The sequence below is a fragment of the Hyaena hyaena genome, unplaced genomic scaffold, assembly GCF_003009895.1.
Source record: "Hyaena hyaena isolate Hyena2069 unplaced genomic scaffold, ASM300989v1 scaffold_98, whole genome shotgun sequence".
In the NCBI taxonomy this organism is placed as follows: Eukaryota; Metazoa; Chordata; class Mammalia; order Carnivora; family Hyaenidae; genus Hyaena; species Hyaena hyaena.
Window position 1 is genome coordinate 1,525,498 of NW_024080730.1, and position 24,214 is coordinate 1,549,711.

The 24,214-nt window shown below is 63.5% G+C and overlaps 1 protein-coding gene across 4 annotated transcripts in view; it reads left to right on the forward strand.

Moving 5' to 3' along the window:
- Positions 1 to 2,401: 2,401 nt before the first annotated feature.
- TPCN2 (two pore segment channel 2) overlaps positions 2,402 to 24,214 on the forward strand; it is a 28,460-nt gene continuing 6,647 nt past the window's right edge. For 2 of the 4 annotated variants that reach the window (XR_005528943.1, XM_039235449.1), the window contains exons 1-18: positions 2,402 to 2,537; positions 6,334 to 6,398; positions 7,353 to 7,429; positions 7,742 to 7,919; positions 9,222 to 9,338; positions 12,920 to 13,026; positions 13,531 to 13,603; positions 14,811 to 14,913; positions 15,838 to 15,903; positions 16,681 to 16,745; positions 17,338 to 17,438; positions 17,931 to 18,012; positions 18,263 to 18,349; positions 19,116 to 19,235; positions 19,362 to 19,421; positions 21,680 to 21,808; positions 22,562 to 22,611; positions 23,661 to 23,760. Coding sequence is in view for 3 of the 4 variants with exons in the window: in XM_039235449.1 (XP_039091380.1) it covers positions 2,471 to 2,537; positions 6,334 to 6,398; positions 7,353 to 7,429; positions 7,742 to 7,919; positions 9,222 to 9,338; positions 12,920 to 13,026; positions 13,531 to 13,603; positions 14,811 to 14,913; positions 15,838 to 15,903; positions 16,681 to 16,745; positions 17,338 to 17,438; positions 17,931 to 18,012; positions 18,263 to 18,349; positions 19,116 to 19,235; positions 19,362 to 19,421; positions 21,680 to 21,808; positions 22,562 to 22,611; positions 23,661 to 23,760 (1,647 nt within the window). In the remaining variant the exon portion in view is untranslated. The remainder of the gene's footprint in view (positions 2,538 to 6,333; positions 6,399 to 7,352; positions 7,430 to 7,741; positions 7,920 to 9,221; positions 9,339 to 12,919; positions 13,027 to 13,530; positions 13,604 to 14,810; positions 14,914 to 15,837; positions 15,904 to 16,680; positions 16,746 to 17,337; positions 17,439 to 17,930; positions 18,013 to 18,262; positions 18,350 to 19,115; positions 19,236 to 19,361; positions 19,422 to 21,679; positions 21,809 to 22,561; positions 22,612 to 23,660; positions 23,761 to 24,214) is intronic. The other 2 variants (XM_039235450.1, XM_039235451.1) reach the window with 2 other exon arrangements.

Here is a 24,214-nt window from a genome sequence, read left to right on the forward strand (position 1 = left end):
GAGAGGGGGTCACAGACTGAAACAGGTTCCAGGCTCTGAGCTGGCAGTCAGCACAGAGCCCGATGCGGGGCTCGAACCCACGAGCCGCGAGATCATGACCTAAGCGCAAGTCGGACGCTTAACCGACTAAGCCACCCAGGCGCCCCCCACACTCCATTTTAAATGAGGTTTCCTTTAATTAATTTTCACAAAATGCTTATACTGCTCCACATTCCACTTGGGCCTCCTTGAGTTTGTACCCAAACCGAAAGGGGATTCCTTAATCGCAATTAAAGAAAAATCCTTGGAGGATGGGCCATTTTTACGAAGTTCTGCGTGCATCCATTTTCTTTTCTCAGATTAAAAGTATCTTGCTTTTTTCAGGCTTTAAAACGCATGCTTCCTGTTTGAAAAAAAAAAAGTCAGCCGCATGAATGCATTGCATTCTATGATTTCTCTGCCCTCCAGCACTTTTAAATATTCACCCACTGATTTGGTCAATGATTTTATTGTTATTTTAATTTGATTTGCATCTCTGTATTCCAATGAGGTGAAGTTTATTTCAAGCATCTTACATCAATAGTTCCTCTTTTGTGAACTTCCTGTTCAAGTCATTTGTTCCTTTCCCAACTAAGGAGAATTTAATCTTTTTCTTACTGATTTTTTAAATTAAAATAATTTTTTAACATTTATTTCTCTTTTAGAGACAGAGAAAGCACAAGCAGGGGAGGGGCAGAGAGAGAGGGGCAACACAGAATCTGAAGCAGGCTCCAGGCTCCCAGCTGTCAGCAATGAGCCCCATGTGGGGCTCGAACTTATGAAGTGTGAGATCATGACCTGAGCCGAAGTCGGATGCCCAAATGACTGAGCCACCCAGTTGTCCCTTACTGATTTTTAAAAAAAAAAGTTTATTTATTTTGAGAGAATGAGAGAGGAAGGGGCAGGGAGGGAGAGGGAGAGAGTCCCAAGCAGGCTCCGTGCTGTCAGTGCAGAGCGTGACTCAGAGCGTTTCTCGGGCGGAACCCAAGCACAATGAGATCACCACCTGAGCCGATACCAAGAGTCGGACACTCAACTGACTGAGCCACCCAGGCGCCCCCTTTTCTTACTGATTTTTAAGAGCTCTGTGGGAGGCCGAATTTTGGCTCCCTTGACCTTCACCTCCTGGCATCACACTAGTGGTTAAGGTAGGATAGCTGGCTAAAGGGATTTGCAGATGTAATTTAAGTTACTTATCAGCTGATTTTAAAAAATAAGATTATCCTGGTTATCTGCTGCGTCCAGTGTAGTTACAGGAGCCCTTAAAAGGAAAGAGCTGTGTGGGGCGCCTGGGTGGTTCAGTCGTTTGAGTGTCCGACTTCAGCTCAGGTCATGATCTCACAGTTCGATGGTTCGAGCCCTGCATCGGGCTCTGTGCTGCCGGCTAGCTCAGAGCCTGGAACCTGTCTTTGGATTCTGTGTCTCCCTCTCTCTCTGACCCTCCCCTGCTCATGCTGTCTCTCTCTCTCTCAAAAATAAATTAGAAAAAAAAAAAAAAAGGAAAGAGCTGTGGCAGAAGCAGGAAGTCAGAGAGATTGGAAAGCATCTTGCTGCACTTTGAAGCAGGAGAGAGATTCAGTGCACTCTTGCTTGCTTTGATGATGGAAGGGGCCATGCTGGAAGGAAGGTGGTGGGCTCTAGAAGCTGAGAATGACCCCGATGGACACCCAGCAAGAAACAGGGACTGGAGTCCTAGCCTCATGGCAATGAATCTACCAACTCTGTGGATGAGCCTGGCCCAGGCCAGCCAACACCTTGACTTTGGTCTTGTGAGGCCCTGTTGGGAGAACCCAGTCCAGCCGCTGGACTTCTGACCTCCAGGACTGAAAGATGATAAATGGGAGTAGTTTTAGGTAAATTTACTGGAATGTGTCACTACAGCAATGGAAAAAAATTTTGTGTTAATGTTAAAAACACTTCATATGTATGTTGCAAATATTTTTCAGGAGTGTTACTGGCCTTTTCAAGGTTTACTCTCAATTATATTTTATCTTTCTAGTTTCGTTACCAGAGGGTGAATTCAAGTTCCATTTTGGGGGGACACGCTTGGGGGGTGATCCCCGCGTGCCCAACACTCAACAGGCAAAACACAGACTCCTGGGCCCTGCTTCGAGTTTCTGATTCGGAGAGGGCCCGGGAATTTGCCTTTTTAACCAGTGCCCATGTGGTGCCGACGCAGCCGGCCCCGGGACCGCGGTCGGAGAGGGCATTGGAGCCCCTCCCCGGGGGAAGGAAGTTGAGCCCGCCCCCTGACAGGCGGGGCCTAGGGGGTTCCCGCCTCCCCACACGAACCCTCCGTTCTTATTGGCTGATGGCGAGGGGTATCCCCTGTGTCACGGCGCTGCCCGCTCCTCCTCCGGACCTCCAGGGGCGGGGACGCCACGCCTGCGCAGTGGAGCCCGCTCGCCGCTTCTGCGCTCCGGTGGAGGTCCGGGCGGCGCGCGGCGTCCCCATGGAGGACCCGCGGGCGGAGTCGGAGCCCCTTCTGAGCCGGGCCCGGGGCGGCAGCGTTGGTCCTGGTGAGCGGCGGCGTGGCGCGGGGAGCGGGCCGCGGGGGCGGCGCGTGGGGACCCGCCGATCCCGCGCAGTCCTCTGCGGTCGCTGCGGGCGCCCCCCGTCCCCGAGCCCCAGGCCGGGGTCCGAGGGGGCGCGGGGCGCGATGGGAGCCGCCCTGCGGACCCGGGCCCTGGCGCGGGTGCGGAGTCGGCCGGGCGCTCCAGGGTCGTGCCCTGCCTCCGACCGGCCAGCCTGGGGCAGCCACGCCGTGCAGCCCCCTCGATGGGCCTCGGGTGGACCCAGGCCTCGCAGGTCGCCTTGGTTGTTCCTAGGAAGCAGCACTTCCGTTTTCCTCCCGGTTATTATGGGGGAAACTGAGGCACGGAGAAGGGCGTGCGCATACTCAGGATCACCCAGCGGGGAAGTGGCTGACGTGGGATTCGGACCCAGCTGGGAGTAGACTTAGGAGCCCTTTCAGCCTGTCCTCTCATTCCCGGTGCCAGGAGGCTCCCCGGAGGCTGGTCCCCCTTCGGTTTGGGGTTGAGCCGGCCCCCCCCCCCCCCCCCCCCCCCCCCCCCCCCCCCCTCCCCTTGCCCTCCGCGGCTCCCTCCTGCCCTTCCTGTTTACCGTAGAGAAATTGCTGAATCCCGAGGAGGGCGGGAGGGTGGAGTCCACGGGCCTCCGGCAGACACCCTGGGGGCTGGGTTAGGAATGGAAGGACCTCAGCCTCACCTTGCAGAGAAGAAAACCGAGGCCCAGAGAGAGTCCCGGACGTGTCCAAGGTCAGCCCCGGGCCCTGCCGCTGCCCCGCCGCGCTGGGCGCTCCTTCCAGGGCCACCTTCTTTCCAGACTGACTTGCTTCCTGGGTCCAGGCAGGGCCTGTGGTGCGCGCCCATCCGTGGACTGGGGGCTGGGTGCCTGACAGACTAGAAGACTGGAGGCCGGGGCAGCCGCCTCAGAGGCTGTCCCCAGGAAGGTTCTCCATCCAGCCCCTGCCAGGGCCTCACAGGTCCCTGGACAAGGGACATAGGCCTCAGTGGCATTTGGGCGGGGGGTGGGGGGGGCGCAGACTTTGTGTCTGAAGGTCGGAGTGCCTTTCTCGTGCTGCCCCTTCTGGCTGTGTGACCTTGGCAGGTTGCCTAACCATTCTGAGCTCTCTCTTTCCAAGAGATCGCTGCGAATGCCCTCCGTCAGCACAGGGCCCGACCAGGTGGCAGAGATGCGGCAGTCGGTGCCGATGGCTGTTCTGGGCCGGGCGCCCTGACTCTGCAGGTCCCAGCCCCAGTGGGGCGGACGGCAGGCGGCTGAGACCTGCGTTGGGAGCTGGGAGCCAGGGCCAGGCGGCGAGGACCCTGAGAGAGGGCTCTTTGTCCCGACGCCACGCCTCGAGGAGGCCTCCCGAGAGCGTGAGGGGACGCTGCGTTCTGCGTCTCCCTGGCTGGGCTGTCGGCCCTGGGGCAGAGGGGGACCGGGAAAGGCCGGGGCTCCTAGGTGGGGTTCTGTGCGCGGGGTTTGCGCGTCCTGCAGTCAGGTCTTCCCACGCACAGGGGTCGGGGACTGGGCTGCCGGGGGCCCCACAGACCCTGAAGTCAGGACCCAGCCTCCCCTCACGGGCTGCAGGGCGAGGGTGGTTTTCTTGTTCCTGGCCAGGGAGTCCCCCGCCTTCTGGTTATGGGCAAGTCGGAGGCCGAGGGGTTGTTATGATACAGAAGGGGCTTTTAGAATAATAGCAAGTAGCTACAGCTGTCCTGGCGCATCTGACCAGTGAGGGGAAACTGAGGCACAGGTGAAGGGCCTTGCTTGCCCAGGGTCATCAGGGAGCTGGTCGGGGTCCCGGACAGGTAGGGCAGGGGGGAGCCTGGAGCAGGAAAGGGGGACTTAGACCCGGATGTCGAGGATGGTGGGCGGGGGGACTTGGGGCAGAGGCAGAGACGGGTCCAGCACTGACGGGCGCAGAGTTTGAGCCCCTGTTGTCCTCTGCTCTCTATGGCAGAGGCTCTACCCTGGCGTTCCGACCCGGCGTGCCCGGCGATTGCCCCCTGGGGAGGTGGTCCCTAGACCACCGAGTTGGGAGACTGCTCCCGGTGGGGCCTGCATCTGGGCGAGGGCTTGAGTGTCAGGACAGCTTGGTGTTGGCGGAGCCGAGTTCAAGATGAGTTCAGGATGAGTGGGGTGGAGGGCGTAGGGGGGAGGAAGCAGCGGGACAGGGAGGGGGCGTGGGCGAGGTGGGCGTCTGCAGCGCTAGGCTGAGGGCAGCGTGGACTTCCTCCTGGAGAGCTGGGGACTCGTGGGAAGCGGTGACGTGCTCACGACTGAGGTTTTGTGACAAGGTACCTCTGGCCGCTGGTGTCGGGGGCCGCAAAGCAGGTGGGATGGCCCCTTCTGAGGTTTGGGGTCCTGAGGCCCAGGCGGGAGGTCTGATGAATGCCGGACAGTTCCCGGGCGCCTGACACCCCTGCCAGTGATGGCTTGCCCGGCCGTGAGCCCCTTCAGCCGCACCTGGGCGTGGAGTGAGCCCAGAGGCCCTTCTTGTCCAAGAGGCTTGTGTCCTTAGATCCCTCCAGGCTGAGACCCCATCTCTTATCCGGGATTTGGTAACGCGGGGCCTCTGCCGTGCCCTCACAGGCTCCCTCATCCACTGTTCACGTGTTCCCTCGATAAAGAAGCTTGGAGGGCCACCGTGCGCCGAGCCCTGCACCGCCTGGGGCTCTGTGGTCCCGCAGGGAAGAGAGCCCAGTGCCATCTGATCACAGTTCCCAGGATGCTGTCGGGGAAGCAGGCAGCCGCCACCCTCACAGCCTCCTTGGGAGGACTTTCAGGGCGAGCATGGAGGTTATATGTGGGGGGAACCGAGGCCCAGAAGGAGGCGGGCGCTTGCTTTGGGTGACGCGAGGGGCACCGGCAGAGCCAGGACAGGGTCTAGTCTCCTACCTGTGTCCAGGGTCCCCCGCATCCCTGATTGGCCCCCGGCCCTGCTGCAGGAGCCCTGCGAGCGGGTGCACTTCTTCCCTGGGGGCGGTGGGCAGAGGAGGGCAGTGGCCCACCGTCTGCTCGGCCGCTGGCTTAGGGACCTGTGCTCCAGAGGCATGCACACGTCTGCATTTTCTCTTTGCTAGTTATGGGCCGTTTTCAGGAGCTGCTGGCCCAAAGGGACCACGTGTGGAAGTAGAATCTTCAGCAGAAACAGCTGCGCTATCATTTCCCTGCTCCGGGAGCTGCTGGGGGCTGCGTGCCGACTCTTCTCCCCAGTGGGGCCCCGGCTGCACCCTGTCTCCTGGACCCTGGCAGTGGGGTTCCTCTGTGGCTGCGAACCACGGCTCCTCATGCCTTTCTTCTTTCCTTGCGTCAAGCAACAGCTTCTGCAACGAAGCCATAGAGCTGGCGCTAGCCCACGATCGGGGGACACAACCTGAGGCCACAGGGACTGCTCTCGTGGGCAGCTTACGGCTCCTGGATGGGCAGGGGCCGGGGCGCTGGGAGGGCTTCAAGCCTCCCGACTTGCACTGAAGACCCCTTGTAGTCGGGAGCCTGCTGGGGCCCCGCGGAGGCTCCATCCGCCCTCCTGTGCCCTTAGGCCCCAGTTGCTAGCTGGTGAAGGTGGCAGGCGGGTAGCGTCAGCTGCCCATTTATTGAGCACACTCGTGTGCCAGGCCGGTTCTGGGGCTCTCTCATGTGCAGACTTGCCGTGGGGCGAAGGGCCGGCCGTTCCGGAGCCTTGGGAAAGAAGGTCCCCGGGTTCTGTCCTTGATCCCAGCAGTCCCGTGGCAGGTGAGCGTCATGCAGTCCCCTTGTCACCCCATGTGCTGTCTCTGCTTGCAGGCGCCGCATCCGGGAGGGATCTCTGCTTCGACCAGGCTGCTGTCTTCATCGAAGATGCCATCCAGGTGGGCGGCACCTGTCCCCCGTGGCTGGGCCTGGGCCCTTCTCCGGGTTTTGCGGGGACTGGGTGATGGCTGCCCCGCCGGTCCCCTCCTTGCTGCCCTGGGGTCAGGGCCCTGGTTGCGGGACCACGCGGTCATGCTAACCGTGGTGATGGGGCCTTTGGGCACGGCTTGCCGGGAGTCCTTCCCAAAGCGGGTGGGCGCTGGGTGCTCTTTCGAGGCCTGAAAATGCTTGCTTCATTGAGTTACCTCCTACTAAGGGCCTGTTCCAGGGCGTGTGAAAGACGCTCAAAGATGGCCAGCCTGTCCCCGGCTGGAAAACGATAGTGAGGCTCGACTAGGGAAACAGAATATGGAAGGGAGCGCTGTGCCACGTTGGGGGAGGGGGCTGGAGACTGACCCCGTGGTGGGGGAGGGCCTTGCACCGCAGCCAGGTGAGCCTCATTGGCAGGCGGAGGGCACAGCTGTACATTCAGAAACAGGCTCAGGGGCGCCTGGGGGCTCAGTCAGTGGAGCATCTGACTTCAGCTCAAGTCATGATCTGACAGTTTGTGGGTTCGAGCCCCGCGTCGCGCTCTGTGCTGACAGCTCAGAGCCTGGAGTCTGCATCAGATTCTGTGTCTCCCTCTCTCTCTGCCCCTCCCCCACTCATGCTCTGTCTCTCTCTGCCTCAAAAATAAATAAGGTATAAGAAAAAAATTTTAGAAACAGGTAGAAACAGGCGTCCACACGGGGCAGTGATGCTTAGGGTGTTCTGAGTCTATCTGCTAATGTGGCCCTGCTGGGTCACAGGAGCGCCCTTGGTCCACGTATGTGGCTGCAGTGGACTCCGGCCCATGGCTTGTCTCCCCACCCAGGGCCTGTCGTGCAGTCAGCAGGCGCCCTGCACGTGGCTGGCTGTGCTGCGCGGCTCTGAGGGGACCCCCGCTCATGGCTCTGCGTGCTTTCTGCTTGCAGTACCGTTCCATTAACCACCGCATGGATGCCAGGTCACTGTGGCTTTACCGACTGTATTACTCCAGTGCCTGCCAGTGGTGAGAAGGGGCTCCCCTGCGGCCTGGCTTGGGGGGGGCGGCCTCAAGGTCCCTAAGGAGCCACTCTCTGCTTTCTTCAGAGCCCAGCCTGTGGCAGGCGGGGCCCTCCTGGGGATGAGGTCCTGCCAGCCGAGGGGTTCGGGGCTGGGCGCCGTCGGCTGGTGGCTCGGGTGGGCACGGACCAGGGGCGGGGCTTTGCCCTTGGAAGGCTGAGCCTGTCCTGTGGGCCCCCCGCCCTCCGCCCGTGGATGCGCTCTGTGGGCCGGGCGTTGCTGGCTTGTGTGTTTCAATTCGTTTCTGTTCCTTTTTCAGGACGTTGAGCTTCACCATTTCCCTGATCCTGCTCTTGGCTTTTATCGAGACGCCTTCGTCGCTCACCAGCACGGCGGACGTGCGCTACCGCTCGGCCCCCTGGGACCCGCCCTGTGGCCTCACTGAGGGCATCGAGCTGCTCTGCCTGCTGGTCTTTGTGGCCGACGTGTCTGTGAAGGTGAGCCGGCTGCCATCGGGTGCAAGAGTGCAGGGGCCGGAGCCCCCTCAGCCCGCGGGCTGTGCTCCCGGTCAAGTCTTACGCTCCCGAAGCTGTCTGCCTTTTTCTCTGACCACGCTCTGCCCCTGCGAGCAGAGGCCTGGCTTGGTTGGTGCATAAGAGATCCCGTCACCCCCTCCCCCTCCCCAGACTAAAGCAAGTCTGGGCTCCAGCCTGTTGGGTGCATGGCCTCGTGGGGCCTCCGGGAGCGGCCGAGGGTCTGGCTGTGTCTCTGTGAGGAGAGGCCCTGGCACGAGAGAGGACTGACCGGTGGTCTCTGTCGCGGGCCACCCTCCGGTCCCACGAGGGGTGGAACGCGGAGGAGGGGGGCGTGGGCTGGGAAGGGGCCGCTGCCGCGCGGCTGTGTGTCTGACTCTGACCTGGGTCCTTCTGGGCCCCGTCCTTCTCACTCAAGCTTCCGGGCCATGTCAAAGTTCAGTGCAGTGGTGCCTTCCCAGCACGGTGCCCAGGGGCCGAGAGGTCTTCTGTGGGGCACGTCCTGTAACTTTGGTCAAATGGGGGTGATCCACGTGGCAGCGCTGGCCTGGCCGCCAGGCAGCGCAGGGCCTTTCCCCTAGGATGGGCTGTCCCCAGAGTCCTGCGGGGCCTTTGTCTGGGGCCTGAGGGGCTGTCCTGCCGTGGGGGTGGCTTTGGGCCCCTGCTGTTGGCACTGTGGGGGTGGGGGCCTGAGGGCCCCGGCAGTTTCGCATCGTTCCTTTTTTAGCCCACGATGTATTTAGGGGGCTGGGAGTTTTCAGACTGGAACTGAAACTGGGGAGCGGCTCCATTAGCATCTTCTGAATGGTTGGTACGTTTGGGAGGCCTGAAAAGATAGAAGACGTTTTTACTTGCATGCTGTGACCTCCAGATGCCCCTGCTGCCCGCGGGGCCCTTGACACCTGGCCAGCGGGCCCCAGAGGAAGACCCAGGGCCTGGTCTAGACAGTTCTGGGGGTGGGCCAGCCCTCACCAGAAGCGGACCACAAGTGCCCTTCCTCCCTTTCCAGAATGGCTCTTTTCCGGAGGCTGGGATGGGCAGAACTGATGAGGACACAGGCCAGGGTGGTTCAAGTGCTCGAGGTCGCTGGCGGGCTGCGCGTGGAGCCCGGCTTCTTGCTCCCCAAGGCATGCAGGGACCGCACCCCTCGCTGAAGCGCTCTCTGCTTCGGGTGCCCCAGCCTCACCCCTGCACGTCGAGGGCCTCGGGCTGGCTGCAGGGCCGGTGTCTGCGGGGCGGCCCGCTCACCCGCCGCCCCTCTTGCAGAGCTACCTGGTCGGGTGGGCCCAGTTCCGGAAGAACGCCTGGCTGCTGGCCTACCTGCTGGTGCTGGTCGTGTCCCTCGCCGACTGGATCGCGTCGCTGAGTCTGGTGTGCCAGGAGGTAGGTGGCGTGGGGCCTCCGAGGTGGGAGCGGGGAGCCCTGGGTGGCCTGTCCTCTGCCCAGCTCTTCCCACCCTCCTGGCAGTTCAGCCGCTGGCCTTGTCCTGTCCTGCGGAAGGAGGAGCTGGGCCTGGGGGGGCGGCCCACAAGGCCTCCTAATCCCTGCCTCCCGCTGGCCAGCTGAGCCCCTTGCTTGGCCGGGTGCCCCGGGGCCTCACCCTCGCTGCGCGCCCAGAGCTCTGTGGGGCCCCAGACCTCTCTGGCTGCGGCATCCCACCCTCCACCCCCCAGATGCTCTGCCCTGTAACTGGGTGGAGCAGGAGCTGGGGAAGCGGGTACGGGGACATCTGTGTCCATCAGGGCCACTCAGGGCCACCAGCCCATCGGCTGCTTCAGCCAAGAGAGCGTCTGTAGGGGCTTAAGCAGGTGCTGAGTAACTGACAAAGCGGAACGGGGCCCGGGACACAGAGCCGCAGGAGGCTCAGGGGAGGGTCCCCCAGAGCCGGCGCCCTGCCCCCAGTGTCTGGAGGAACACAGACCACTGGGGTCCCCTCCGGAGATGGCTTGGTTCTGGGAGCGATGGAAGCCGGGGAGGCTGGCAGCCCCAGGGCGGGGCCACTGCCCGAGGGGCAGCAGGGAATGTCCGTCAGCCCCTCTGGGGTCCCAGCCTCTCTCCAGCGCCCTCACTGGCAGAAGCAGGCAGGAAGCAGCCGCTGAGAGAGCTGCAGGGGGGACGGGGGAGGGCGCAGGGCCCGCCTCCCGCTTCCTGGCAGGAAAGAGGCTTGGAAGCTGGCGCACAGCTCAGGCCCCTCTTTCTAACCGGCTGGGCTGGGTGGGGGGGTGGGCGCTAACCGATACTCTGAAGTTCTCTCCCTGTGCGCCCCGTGGCCCCTGCCTCGCCCAGCTCCCCAGCAGCTCGGGGCTCTTCACCTCGAACGGGGACCCAGGCCTTCGTTCCCGGGCAGTCTGCCCTCGGCGTCCTGCCTTTTTTGATCACTGGAATTTTCTGATAATCTTCTCACACTGGCTATGCCTCAGGGTCCCCGACCTGGACCTCCCTACTCCACCGGGCAGCAGGCGCCAGGCTGTCCTTGGCCGTTGGACACCCCCCCCAGACTCCCCTCTGCTTTTTATGAATTCTTAGGGTATGTCCTTGGTGGAAAGTTTTCAGGAGCAGCCAGACACTGAGTTGGGGGGAGGGGAGTCGCCGTTCCTGATCTATCCTGGTGTTCAGAGCCTCTGATGCACCTTCTGGTCCCGCGGAGGGCTGCCCCCCACAGTGGGGGTCACAGAGCCTGCCTGGGGCTGCCGGGCCCTCCCACGGACCAGCCACTTCAGGGTGAGGGGCCATGGGGAGGCCGTGAATGCTGTGGGGCTCCTGAGGCTCAGAGGGTGGTCCCCCCAGGCAGAGCCCCGGCCCGCGTGCCTGTCTGTCCAGTGAGGATAGCGCCCCTGGCTGGGGAAGGGGCACACGGCAGGCACCCACCCCTGCCGGGGGCCGCATCGGGGTGGGTGAGCTGAGCTGGGCTCTGCTTCTGGAGGGTGAGCCGTCAGCAGTGGCCTTGGGGGAGGGGGGGAGAGGCTCGGACATTACAGGACGTGTCATTCTGTGTCTGTGGGTGTTCATCTGCCCATCCACATGCGTGCTTCCCGGACCTCGTTCCCTGTCGTCCGGCCTGCTCTCTCTGTGCCCTGATCCCAGGAATTGTCACCTTTCCCATGCAGACAGGGCGGACCCCACTCACTGCCACGCTGTCCCTTCAGTGCCATCTCTGGGGGATCTTCCTGATGGAGGCCGTAACGCCGCACGAGGTCCCCTTCTGGGTAGCGTCAGCCCCTCCCCCAGAACCGCCGACAAACCAGGCCCGGGGTTTTCCCCTGGGGCCAGCTGGCCAGTCATAACTCACACAGGCACCAGGGCAGGGGGGGGCGGGCGGAGGACCAGGGGCCTCCAGCCTAGTCTCTCATGTCCATTTCCACCCTGTGGTCTGGGGGGGTTCACATCCCACACGGTCTACCGGTCATGGTCACGACTCTGCTGTGCCCCTTCCTCACGGGGACTGGGTATCGGCACGTTAGCTGCTGAGCTGTGATCGTGTGTGGGCCTCCCAGGGGTGCCCCACCCTGCACTAGGCTGGCGTCTAACGGACTTGAGTCTCGTGGGTGAACCTTCCCATCCTTCAGAGAGGCCACATGTCTCTGTGTCCATGACCCTGATGTGGCCCCAGTGTTAGGAGGGCTCTTGGCAGGTTGCGTCTCCACACCCGGGGAGAAGCCACACCCGGTCCCGTGTCTGATTACGGGTGAGGGTCTAAACCCCCGGGTGCGGGTGCTGGGGGGACCTTCGGCCCCTGCCCGGCTGGAAGATTCGGGAACCGGACCCTGAGACGAGGTTCCATCCCGGGGCAGCGAGCGGATCGTGGGGGAGCTGGGGACACCGGGGCCATGGCCCTGAGTGTCCGTCCACTGCTGTTTGCTTTGGCTTTCTCGGACCTGTGCCGGGAGCGCGAGTAGCCCAGGGAGGTTGAGTCAGGCCTAGGGACCACCTGTTGTGCAGACAGTCCGGAGGGTCTCTGCGAGCCAGTGCTGGTGGGACCTCACTCGGTCGTGGCAGAGACCCCAGATACGTGGTAGGGTTCCAGAGCGCCGCGGGGTGGTGCTGGGGCGGTGCGTTCGCCCAGGGACGGGAGGGACGGCCGCCCCCTCCCGCTGAGCAGAGGTGGGGGTGGGGGGGGCTGAGACGCCGCAGGGCGGGCCCAGGAAGTCCGCAGGGCGTGGGGGGTCAGCTGTGCTCGGACAAGAAGCCTGGCGGGGCCGGAGTCTGGAGCTGAGAGCTGGGATGGGCGGTTGAATGTGGGAGGACAGATCCTGAACGTGACCCTGAATACCCGAGAGGCTGCTCCGCTCCCTGGAGTGCGAGGCCCCAGAGGGCAGGAGGGGCTCTGGGCGCCCGCGCTCAGGGCCGGGTCCCGGGAGACGGCACTGGGCAGACTCAGGCCTGGAGGTCAGCGGGCAGGGGGACCGGCTGGGTCTGGAGGGGGCGTGTGGGGCCGGTGGAGGGGTGAGGGTTCTGTGCTGAGTGATGGTGTTAGCGGATGAGGAAGAAGGGCGCCTGAGGGAAGCCCTCCGGAAGGCCGGGCGTCCTGAGGGCAGTGGGGGAGGAGCTCTCCTTGGCTCTGACCAGGAGGAAGGGGGGAGGAGGAAACGGGGGTGCGCCTGCGGGGTGCAGAGTCACGGCCCAGTGTCTGTGCCAGGGGTGAGGCCGCAGCTGGGGGGTGGGGGCAGGGGAGGAGCCAGGAGCTGGGAGCACCCCCTGGGTTCTCTGATTGCAGGGGGTGGCCCCTTGGCAGGGATGTGAAGAGGAGGGGGTGGGGCCCGAGGTTGGAGTTGGGGCGCACTGGGGGGCGGGAGGGGGTTCTGAGCGGGGCCTTCGGCCTCCTGTCTCTGGGCTGGGGCAGGGGGGGCGGGGGCCGGTCTGGGCGAGGCCCGGGGCTCCTCACCACCCCCTCGCCCCTGCTGCCACCCCCTCGCCCGTGCTGTCCCAGCCTGGGTGGAAGCGGAGACCCTCCTGCTGTTTTTCAGCCCATGCGGATCCGCAGGCTTCTTCGCCCCTTCTTCCTGATGCAGAACTCCTCCATGATGAAGAAGACGCTCAAGTGTATCAGGTCGTCGCTGCCGGAAATGGCCAGGTGGGCCCTGGTGCCTGGCTGGCCGGGCAGCTGTGCTCTCCTGCTCCCTGCCGTGCCGTGGGGCGCCGGGACTGGCCTGGGTAGGCCGGTCGGGGGGTGTTTGGGGGCCTCCCCTGCCTGCTGGCGGCAGAGCCCTGCAGATGATGCTCCCTTCCCAGGGGTCTGTGGCCGTGACCCTTCCCTGCCCGCTCTCCTGCCCCCCACCGACTTCTTCCTCAGCCCCCTCCCCGATGGCTCACGTGGGTGACCCCTCACGGTCCAGCCCAGATGGGTGGGTGTGGCCGTCCCCTTGAGACAGCGGGGTCCTTGGACCCCCAGGAGATGCACTTGGGGTCCCTGATCGTCCTTGCGGGGGAAGGAGGGCTCCTTTGTGGGGGACCAAGAACTGAGTGCAGGGCAGGGAGCTCCCCGTGCGGTGGGGTTGGCTGTCCCTCGCGCCCCGTCCCCTTCGGTGCGTGCGATGCGTGTCCCGTGTTGAGCGCCCTCCCGCCCCCGCCCCCTCAGCGTCGTGCTGCTGCTGGCGCTGCACCTATGCGTCTTCACCATGTTGGGGATGCTGCTCTTCACGGGCGAGAAGGTATGTGCTCCACTCTGTCCCTGCCCGGGGCCTTGGGGTTTGGGTCGGCGGGGTGACCCTTAGGGAAGCCTCCAGGTCGTTCTCAGGCCCCGGTTAGGCTGCCTTCCCTGCCTCACGACCAGGGTCGGTGTTGGCCCACCCAGGTGGCGGGTGGCTCTCCGCGTAGCCGCTTTCCCATGTGCCCCCGATGGGGCCCCCATCTACCCCCCGCCTCGTGGGCTCAGGGCTAGTCTGCCTGGCTGCCCTCCTTCTCCTTTCTTCTCCCCTCCCTGCCCCGGCAGGGCGCTGACTCGGCTTTCTCTGCACCCCTGTTGGACGGAGGCCCCCTCAGACTGGCCGGCACCACCGCCCCCTTCACGGCCCCTGCCCGTCCCCCCTTCCTCTCCTCACAGTGGGCTTTGCCCTCCCCTGAGCCCCCTTCCCCTCCAGCTCCCTGCTGCTGCTTGGCCCCCGGCCGTTTGTTGCTGTGTGGAGGTGTCTCCCACCTGTCACCCCGGTGCCCCCACCCTGAGCTGTCCTGCGTTTGTCCTGCGAACGTGGCTGGCGGTCACCCGAGGCCACTTGACCTCGTGGTGATACTTGGGGTTCAGGCTGTGCTGGCCGTGAGGGAGGGCTGAAGACTGTCCCTCCGGACTCCGGGAGGTCTGGAGCTGCCGTGTGTGTGTGTGTGTGTGTGTGTGTGTGTGTGTGTGTGTGTGCGTGCGTGCGTGCGCGCGCAGTGGTGTGATTGTGTATGCTGTGTGTATGTCTGTGTGATTGTGTATGTCTGTATGTGTCTGTGGTGTTGCGTGTGTGTATAAGTGGTGGTGTGGTTGTGTGTGTGGTGTTGTGTGTCTCTGTGCTGTGTGTGTTGTGCGTGTGGTGTTGTGTGTCTCTGTGCTGTGTGTGTGTGGTGGGGTTTGTGTGTGTGTGTGTGTGTGAGTGTGTGTGTGTGGTGTTGTGTGTGTGTGTCTCAGCCAGGGTGGCTGAGAGCTTTCCCACGGTTCCTGACAGACCCCCTTCCGTGGCCGGTGGCCCCGTGGCCATGCGGCCTCCCTGGACGCTGGCTCTTGGGCCCAGAGGTCCTGAGCTGGGGCCTGAGTGTCTGCGAGCGCAGAGCCTGCTGGGAAGTGATGGGGCCGCGCAGGTCAGGCGGTGCCGGCCTCACGGTGGGTGGTGCGGTGCCGGCTGCACAACGGCGCCTCCGAGCTGCCGCGTTTGCTCCCAGCAGGGCGACGGGAGGGACCGGGAGAGGCTCACCTATTTTCGCAACCTGCCGGAGGCCCTGACGTCCCTCCTGGTGCTGCTGACCACGGCCAACAACCCGGACGGTGTGTGCGGGGCGGGGGGCGGGGGGCGGGGCGGGGCCGCGCTCCGGGGGCGCGGGTGCCGAAGGCCTTCCTGCCCGTCGCCTGGCGGAGGACGAAGAGGGTGGCGTGGGGTTCCCTCCTGCGTTCGTTCCTTGATCTTCTTTCCCTGTTTGTCTTTTCCCTTCTTCCTGCCTTTTTCCTTTTTTCTGTTTTTTCCCATCTCCTCTGCTCACATCCCCCCCTCCTCCACGCTCTGTCCCCTTCGCCTGTCTCTGTCCCGTCTCCCGACTTCGCCAGGAAGCTAAGAATGAATGAGGTGACAGGGTGGTGTGTTTGGCGGGGCCCCTGGTGGCTTCCTCTCGGAGGCCTGACCACTTTCCCGTTGCAACGCACCCGGCCCGGCTGCGGGGTGCGGCTCGGCCCTGGGGCTCAGGGGGCTGTGGTACTCATGTTCGGGGGTGCTGCGGGGCCCCTCTGGGCGGGCAGTGTGGCCGGGGTGGGGGCCATGGGCCTCCAGGGCTTGGCTGCTCTGGCCAGTGACTTGCGTCGTGGGTGCGGGGGTGACCCCCAGTCACAGAGACCTTCCTGGGAGGGTGGCCCCTGCTTCCGCACCCAGGAAGAGCTGTGCAGTGGGGCCTGACCATTGTCCCCACATGTGCTGTGAGTCCTAACAAGTCACCCGAGGGAGAGCTGAACTTCCAGTCTGCGGGCAGCTCTCAGGGGGTCAGATTCAGCTTCAAACTTCAGTGTAAGGGAGGAGCAGCCTCAACAAGTAGTGAGCCCCCCGTTGCAAGGGTGTGCAGGTGGAGGCTGGGGGTCAGCACTGGACCAGAGACCTCCTGGGTCTCCCGGCCAGAACCCTTCTTTCCTCTGGGAGACAGACGGTGTGGGACCTGGACAGGAACTAGACGGGATGCCTCAGTTTCTCCATGTTCTCTCTCCCAGTGATGACTCCCGCATACTCCAGGAACCGGGCCTACGCCATCTTTTTCATAGTCTTCACCCTGATAGGTATGTTCCGGGGGGGGGGGGGTCTTCAGGGGTCCCTAGGGACAGGCTTCTGGCCCCAGTGGGAAGATTGAGTGCTGTGGTTTGAGTGTGCCCTCCCGACCCCGTGACATCCCCTCAGTGGCCTCCCGACCCCGTGACGTCCCCTCAGTGCCCTCCCGACCCGGTGACCTCCCCTCAGTGGCCTCCTGACCCCGTGACGTCCCCTCAGTGCCCTCCCGACCCGGTGACGTCCCCTCAGTGGCCTCCCGACCCCGTGACGTCCCCTCAGTGCCCTCCCGACCCCGTGACGTCCCCTCAGTGCCCTCCCGACCCCGTGACGTCCCCTCAGTGCCCTCCCGACCCCGTGACCTCCCCTTGGTGCCCTCCCGACCTTGTGACATCCCCTCAGTGCCCTCTCTGCTGACCTTACCTCAGTGCGTCCCTGGCCCCACTGCTTCCCCTCAGTGACCTCCCCTCATGTACCCTCCAACCTCATGACTTCTCAGTGTGACCGTCTTGTGGTGTTTGGTCCATGACCACTGATGGCCCCTGTCCTCTGTGCCCAGGGCTGGGCAGGCCTGGTGTCCCGTGTGTTCATTAGGGGAGGACGGGGCTGTGTGCAGGGTGACCGGGGTGTCCCGGGCACCTGACGGGAGCCATGAGCACGCTCTGCTCTGTGACTGTCCGGGCCCTTCTTGCTGCCCCCTGGGGGTGGCCGTGCCCACGTCTGCCCTCTGCGCCCCTGGGGCTGCTCCCCCCCGGACCCTGCCCGCTGACTGCGGCTGTTTCCACTCGAAGGAAGCTTGTTTCTGATGAATCTGCTGACGGCCATCATCTACAACCAGTTCCGGGGCTACCTGATGGTGAGCCGGGCCGCTGTCCCCATTCCTGCACGGGCAGCTGCGTCGGACGCCAAGTGGGGCGCGACTCGACGGGCCGGGTGGTCTGCGCGGTGAAGGGCGGCCGGGGGTGGGTGGCAGTCCTGGTGGTCTCCGCGCTGCCTCCCAAGGGGGAGCAGGGGTCGAGGCACCTCCTCGCTGCCCAGGCGGTGCTGTCACCACAGCCCCCAGAGGCTACTTCTAGAGGGAGGCCTGGGGGTCGCCCCTCCCGGGCAGGTGGCCCCGAGCCCGCCGTGTGTGAGAGCTGGGGCCCCGGGTGTGCAGAGTGGAGGCACACTTTGGTGAATTCTGTGGGCTGGGAGGGCTTTGCCCCTGGTGCCCGAGGGGATGAGGGCTGCTTCCAGCTGTGGGCAGGCAGGCACCCCTGCACAGGCCGCTGCACAGGAGGGGGGGTGTGGCCAGAGAGCTGGACAGGAGGGGTGCAGCTGGGAGAGCTGGACGGGAGGGGGTGCGGCCAGGAGAGCTGGACAGGAGGGGTGGGGCCGGGAGCGCTGGACAAGAAGGGGTGCAGCTGGGCGAGGCCTGACCCCGCCGCTCAGGACCATCATCCTTGCAGAAATCCTTCCAGACCTCGCTGTTCCGGAGGCGGCTGGGGGCCCGGGCCGCCTACGAGGTCCTCTCCTCCCTGAGCGCCCAGGGAGAAGCCCTCCCTGCAGGGTGAGTGCTGGCGTGCCCGGGAGCCCCTCTCCCCGGGGAAGTGGGGGTGGCTGCTGCCGGGAGGGAGCCCCTCAGGTGGGCGTTTCCCGGGCACTGCCTCTGCCCAGCTCCCCGCGGGCTGGGCCTGACGGTCCTGAGGACGCTGCCTCCCTGGTGCCGCGGGGTCTGCTGGTCTCCTGAGTTGACTCCCTTGCCCTCCTGCGCCCTGGAGACCCTGGGCTTGTAAGGGCCAAGTGGCTCCCCCCCGCCCCGACTGTGCCGTTCCCGCGCCCCTGCACCTGGGTGCCCAGCGGGGCTTGCTCTGGAGGTAGTGTCGGTGTGGACAGCTTGTCAGCCGTGGCGCCCTGCCATTCTGCCCGCTACTCTTGAGCGCCAGCGTGCCCCTCTCAGAGGCAGGACAGTAGCGTCCTGGGGGTTTAGATGACAAGGCGTCCCAGCGAGTGCCTGTGGTCGGCTCTCTCACGGAGGCCGTGTCTTCGCGTCTCTTCCCAGAGTCGGGGTGAAGCCCCAGGACTTCCTGCATGTGCTTCAGAGAGTGCAGCTGCACAGTCAGCACAGACAGGTCATCATGGAGGTACGGGAGCCCCCCTGCCCCTTGCCCCCCTCACCCCGTGCTTTGTGCGCCCCCGGGAGCTCACGCCAGCCAACAACCCTGTTTCAGCATGGGGTGTCATTGCAGATCAGCCAGGGCTGGCCCAGGTCGCGTGGGGCTGGGGACAGTGCACCCTCCTGTCCCGGGGGCTGCGTGGGGCTGGGACGGCGCGCCCTCCTGTCCCCCGTCGGCCCGGCTGACCCCTGCTGCCCTGTGTTTCTGTCCTTTGTAGAAGGTACGTTCCTATGGTAGCGACCTGCTATCAGCTGATGAGTTTCAGAAGCTCTTCAATGAGTTCGACAAAAGGGTGATCAGAAAGGTAACTCGAGTCTCCCCAGCTTAGGGCCGGGCCCCCCGGGGTGGGCAGGGAAGTTTACGGTGTCTGTTGGCGTAGGCCACCCGGGTGACCCGAGTCAGGGCCAGGACTCGGCTTCCCGGGGATCCCGGCCCCCAGGACGGTGAATGGGAACCGGGATCGCTGGGCTTTTGGAAACCAAGGAAGTTTTGTTAACCCGACGCGATTTGCAGACCACAGGGCCTTGCCTGGGCCACGTCCAACTCAGGGAACCTTCTGGATGGTTTTCCCTGTCTCCATGGCAAACTCTTACCTACTTCCCTTGTGTCCTTCCTTGGAGGTTCCTGAGTTTGTCCAAAGCGTTTGTCCTTTGTCCTTGGCACCGATCTGTGAAGTCCCTAGACAGGCCTTGGCAGGTGGCTCTGCACTGTGTCCGGAAGACTGCTGTTCTGTGTCAGTTATTAGGGCGTAATTTACGTGTACTTGTCACAGAACGCTTTCCGTCTGGTGGTAAACACTTGGTGTGTATTCAGATGCCTGCCTGATGGTGCATCGTGGTTTACCTAAGCCGTCGGCGCCCACTAGGCTCTTACTACCTCTCTCGTGGTGTTCAAAGACTATGATGAGTGTCTTTGTGCAGCTATTTCTATGTTTGAGATTATTTTCTTAGGCTAGAGAGACCGGGATGAGAGAGAAAGTAGGAGAAAGTCAAATCCCAGAATAAGGGGGTGCGGACACTGGAGGGCTCCCAATGGCCGCGTGTTTGTGAGCACCGCGTGTTCCTCCCCAGCGCCCGCCGCGGCCCGAGTACCGGTCTCCCTTCCTGCAGAGCGCCCAGGTCCTCTTCAGCCACCGCTACTTCGACTACCTGGGGAACTTCATTGCCCTCGGGAACCTCGTGTCCATTTCCGTGCGTGTGGGCTCGGCCTCGTGTGGACGCGCCCCCTGCCCCTCCTCCCGCCCCCCTGCCCGCGGTCTTGCCGCGCCGGCATCCCGGGCCGGGCTGGCGAGCTGCCTTCTGCTCTGGCCCCTGCAGGTGTTCTTGGTGCTCGACGCAGACGTGCTGCCCGATGACCGTGACGACTTCGTGCTGGGGGTGAGTCGCGTGGCCTCCCTACCCCCTCCTGACCCGGGGCGCCCCCAGAGGAGGGTGCGGGGTGCCGGCCCGGGAGCGGCTGGGGCGGTGGAGGCGGCGGGTGGGGCCGCCCGCGTCTCCCCGGCTCGTCCAGCCCTGGGATTTGAGCTCCTTCCTTGGTGCTACACCGGCTGCTCAAACTCCGGGGTCTGAAAACGGTTTTTCCATTTTGGATGAAAGTAGCCCCGACGCGCCCATGTTACTTAACGTCAGAACCGCGTGTACCAGAGCAGGTGTTTCACAGGGAGGGACGGAAACGACGGAATCTTCTCTAGTTGCGCAGGAAGCTGTCTGACTTGTCTGGTTTCCTGCGCCCGGACAGATACACGCTGCGTCTTCCATGTGAGGTTTATCCTCATCTCAAAATCGAAACAATGGCTTCTCTGACCTGATGCTTGAAATTCCCATATTTTACATTTCAGGAGCATCAAATTTTCTTCGTTTCTTATTTCTGTTGTGTTTTTCTTTCCCGAATGACCTCAGAAAGCTTCAGTCTCCTTATGAATCACGTATTGTAGAGGTGGCTGGTTTTCATCCCTGACAAAAGTCAGATTGGATACCTTGATCTATATTTTATCTTTTTTTCTTTTTTAATGTCTTTATTTTTGAGAGAGACAGAGACAGAGTGTGAGCAGGGGAGGAGCAGAAGGAGAGGGAGACACAGAATCCGAAGCAGCTCCGGGCTCTGAGCTGTCAGCACAGAGCCCGACCCAGGGCTTGAACCCACAAACCGTGAGATCATGACCTGGGCCGAAGTCAGACACTCAACCAACTGAGCCACCCAGGTGCCCCCCATCGTTTTTTTTTTATTCTTTTTAAAAAAGAGAGTGCACTGATTTGAGAAGAGGAATGAGGTGGGGGGGGGGAGACAGAGAGAGAGAGAGAGAGAGAGAGAGAGAGAGAGAGAGAGAGAATCTCAAGCAGGCTCCATGCTCAGTGTGGAGCCTGATGCAGGATTTGATCCCATGACCTGAGCTCAAATCAAGAGTCAAACTCTTAACCAACCGAGCCACCCAGGTGCCCCTATATTTTAACTCTTTCAGCGTTAATTGTTCAGCACTAAGTCCACTTAGTGGTATATGAAAGTTTTGTGGTCGGATGGGGTCTGACAGCAATCTCTTCATGGGTGTGAGCGAGGCGACACTAAGGATACGGAATTTGGACTGCACACCTGGGTGAGGTGCTGGCGCCGCCCACGCCTCCCCACCCCCGGGGCTCTGTGCACGCACTGGGGCGGGGCTGTGAGGCCCTTGAAAGGAAGAGCCCCAGGGGTGCCCGGGTGGCTCAGTGAGTTAAGCGTCTGACTTCGGCTCAGGTTTGTGCTCACGGTCTATGGATTCGAGCACTGCGTCGGGCTCTGTGTTGACAGCTCGGAGCCTGGAGCTGCTTCAGATTCTGTGTCTCCCTCTCTGCCCCTCCCCTGCTCACATTCTGTCTCTCTTCTGTCTCAAAAATGAATAAACATTAAAAAAAAGTTTAAAAAAATAAAGGAAGAGAGCTCTGCTGTATTTTACTTTCTGGCTTCAAAAAAGACAGGGACCCAGGGGCACCTGGGTGGCTCAGTCGGTTAAGCATCCGACTTCGGCTCAGGTCATGATCTCACGGTTCGTGGGCTCGAGCCCCGCATCAGGCTCTGTGCTGACAGCTAGTTCAGAGCCTGAAGACTGCTTCCGATTCTGTGTCTCCCTCTGTCTCTGACCCTCCCCTGCTCATGCTGTCTCTATCTCTCTCAAAAATAAATAAAATATTAAAAAAAAAAAAAAGACAGGGACCCAAAATGATGGTGACCTAGTAGCCTGAGGCCACGTTCAATGCTAAGAGCATCTCAGACACACCCACGGGGGCTGGGATGACGCTGCCCACGGGTGTTGTTGGAGCTCTTGCAGAGGGTGGACCGGAGGGGCCAGGGCAGAGAGAACTGGGGGCGCAGGCTCGGGTGGCGGCGGGGACTGGGGGGTTGACCCCGGCCTTGAGGGCAGAGAGGACGCGGGGTCGGGAGATGCAAGGCCAGCGGGGTCTGCGTCAGGGCTGCAGACGTGCGAGTTCTCTGTGAAGCCGGCGTGGGGTTCCAGGTCCCCGAGGGGAGGGTGTGTGGCAGAAGGCGGGGTGCCGGAGACACCTCGTGTGTGCCTGGGAGGGGGGCGTGGGAGGGGCGGCCCCGGGAGGCCGGAGGAGAGGGCAGCGGAGGCCAGACGCGAGGCAGCTGTCTGCCCTTCCAGATTCTCAACTGCATCTTCATCCTGTACTACGCGCTGGAGCTGCTGCTCAAGGTGTTCGCTCTGGGCCCGCGGGGGTACCTGTCTTTCTCCAGCAACGTGTTCGACGGGCTCCTCACTGTCGTCCTGCTGGTAAGGCCTTGCCGGGCCGGGCCGCTGGCCTCTGCGGCGGGCGGCGTGCCCCCTGCGGCTGGCCCTGGGCTGTGTTCCAACGCGGGCCGTCCCTCGGGCGCTGAGGGCCGTGGGGGGCTGGGCTCCCGCCCGCAGCGCAAAGGGCCGGCCTTCGCCTGGGTGCGCTGCTGGGGGGGCGGGGGGGGGCGGCCAGTGGGGGCCGATGGGAGGCAGGGTTTCCGTCGCATCTGAGGGTCGCCGGGCAGGCTGCCTCCCCCACCCCCCGCGGGGGCCCTCGCCAGCTAACGCGGCCCCGGCCACAGAGGACAGCGGGACCTTGACGTGGGTGGCGGGAGGGCAGCGGGCGCACGGGCACTCTCTCCCCAGAGCCTGTGGGAAGGGAGGGTCATGCATGGTGTGTGCGTCCTGGCAGCCGTACTGTGCAGCATCTGTCACACCTGACTGTCGGGAGCCGCGGGCCCCTGGGGACAGGAGCGAAGACGGCCTGGGAGACGGGCCCCGGTCTGTCCTTGGCCCGGGGCTCCCCGGCGTCCCGCCCTCCGTGGACAGGCCGCCTCGTCCTGCAACCGGAGTGTCTTTCTCAGCTGCAGGAAGTCACGTGTTTGGAACCGACTGTGGGGCCAGGGACAGAGCTCTGACTCCCCCCGAAAGCCCCCTCTGGGGGGCAGCGTGTCGCACACAAGCTTTAGAAGTTGGGAAGCCGCGCAGGTTAGCATTGCTGTAGCGACGCCTTCTCTTCTTTTGTAATTAAAGGTTTTGGAGATCTCCACTCTGGCTGTGTACCGATTCCCACACCCGGGCTGGTATGTGACTGGGCAGAACCGAGGGAGGCGACAGCAGCCGGCGCCCCAGGCCCCAGGGGTGGGTGGCCTGCGCCCCGGCCTGTCTGCTCGGGCTGCGCGGGGCCCAGTGCCCAGTGCTAGGGAACCAGGTGGCTCGGAGCTCAGCCCCCTGAGGACCGTGGGAGCCGACCCCCCTCGTTGCTCTTGGGGATCCTGTGATGGGTTGTAACTCACCGTCAAGTCGATTGCGTGCCCAGAGCTGTGACGAGCCGCCAGGGGGCACCTGGACGGGGCGCGTGGTCCTCCCACCCTGCCCCCAGATGTGGGCACACAGCAGTGTAGGTGTCTGGCCAGGGGGCCCCAGGGCGCCTCCAAGTGTGGCCTGTGGCTATCGGGTCGTGTTGCCCGGAGCACAGCCGCCCGGCCTCGGAGTCTCTGAGGGCTGCTGCTGTGCCGGAAAGTGCCAGTGGAGCGGGCCAGCCGGGAAGGGCTTGTGTCGGGGAGACGGGTGGCTGGTGCTGGCCGTGGCTGTGAGCCCGGGCCTGGGGGCGGGTGCTTGGGCCGCCTCGTTTCTCGACTGCAATGAAAACCTGCTTTGGTCCGAGAATCACAGGGGAACGTTGGTGTGAGAACAAGTTTCAATTTCAATAGAAACGAGCACACTTGTCCCCAGGGACACTTAGGGGGTCAGGGTACAGGCCGGCGTCGCAGGAGAGGGGGGGGACAGGCCTGGGTTGGGAGACGGGGTCGGAGGAGGGGTTGGAACAGGAGGGTCGTTGGGTGGGGACGGGCCTGGCGCGGGGAGGACCGGCTCTCTTCCGCTCAGCCTGGGACCGGAGTGGGGGTGCTCCAGCGCCTGAGCAGCTCCTGTGTGAGATCGGGGCGTGGCGACCGGGCGGCGGCGTGGGGGCTGGGCCAGCAGGGGTGGGCAGCCCGGACCCTGTGCTGGACCCGAGCCGGAGCCCCCTCCCCGCTGCTCCCTGCGTCGGTCTCTGTCTGAACACGCGTCCCCGGGTCTCCCTGTCGCCGGCCTCTCGGGCCTCCCGACCGTGCCCCGTGTGTCTCCCCAGGAAGCCGGAGGTGCTGGGCCTGCTGTCGCTGTGGGACATGGCTCGGCTGCTCAACATGTTCATCATCTTCCGGTTCCTGCGCATCATCCCCGGCATGAAGGTGCGTGCGTGTCTGATGCCTCCTCGCCGCCCTGTCCCCTCTGCCGTGCCGCTCTGGGGAGTGGGCGAGACCGGGGCCGTCCCCCGGGTGTGTCCCCAGCCCTGCACTGCAGCCGGACGATGCCGGGGGGCAGTCGGGCATGAGAGCCGCCTCGCCCTGCTTTTGTGCAAGGGGGGGGACGTGTGGGGCGCCTTGGCCAGCTGTCGGGGTAGCTCTGTGCTCTTCAGGGCCCCTGGCATCTGGGAGGGGCAGGGTCCCGAGGTTCCTGAGAGGCCATTGGCGTGGGCTCTTAGTGGCTTCTCAGAGTGAGGGGTGAAGGCGGGACTGGCCAGAGTCCTGCCCTCCAGGGCCCCCAGGGCAGGTGTGGGGCGTGTGGGTGGCCGGGGTGCTGGTCTCCGGGACTCCAATGCAGGGACCATTCACGGTCCTTGTTTTCTCTGAAAGTACCCACGGA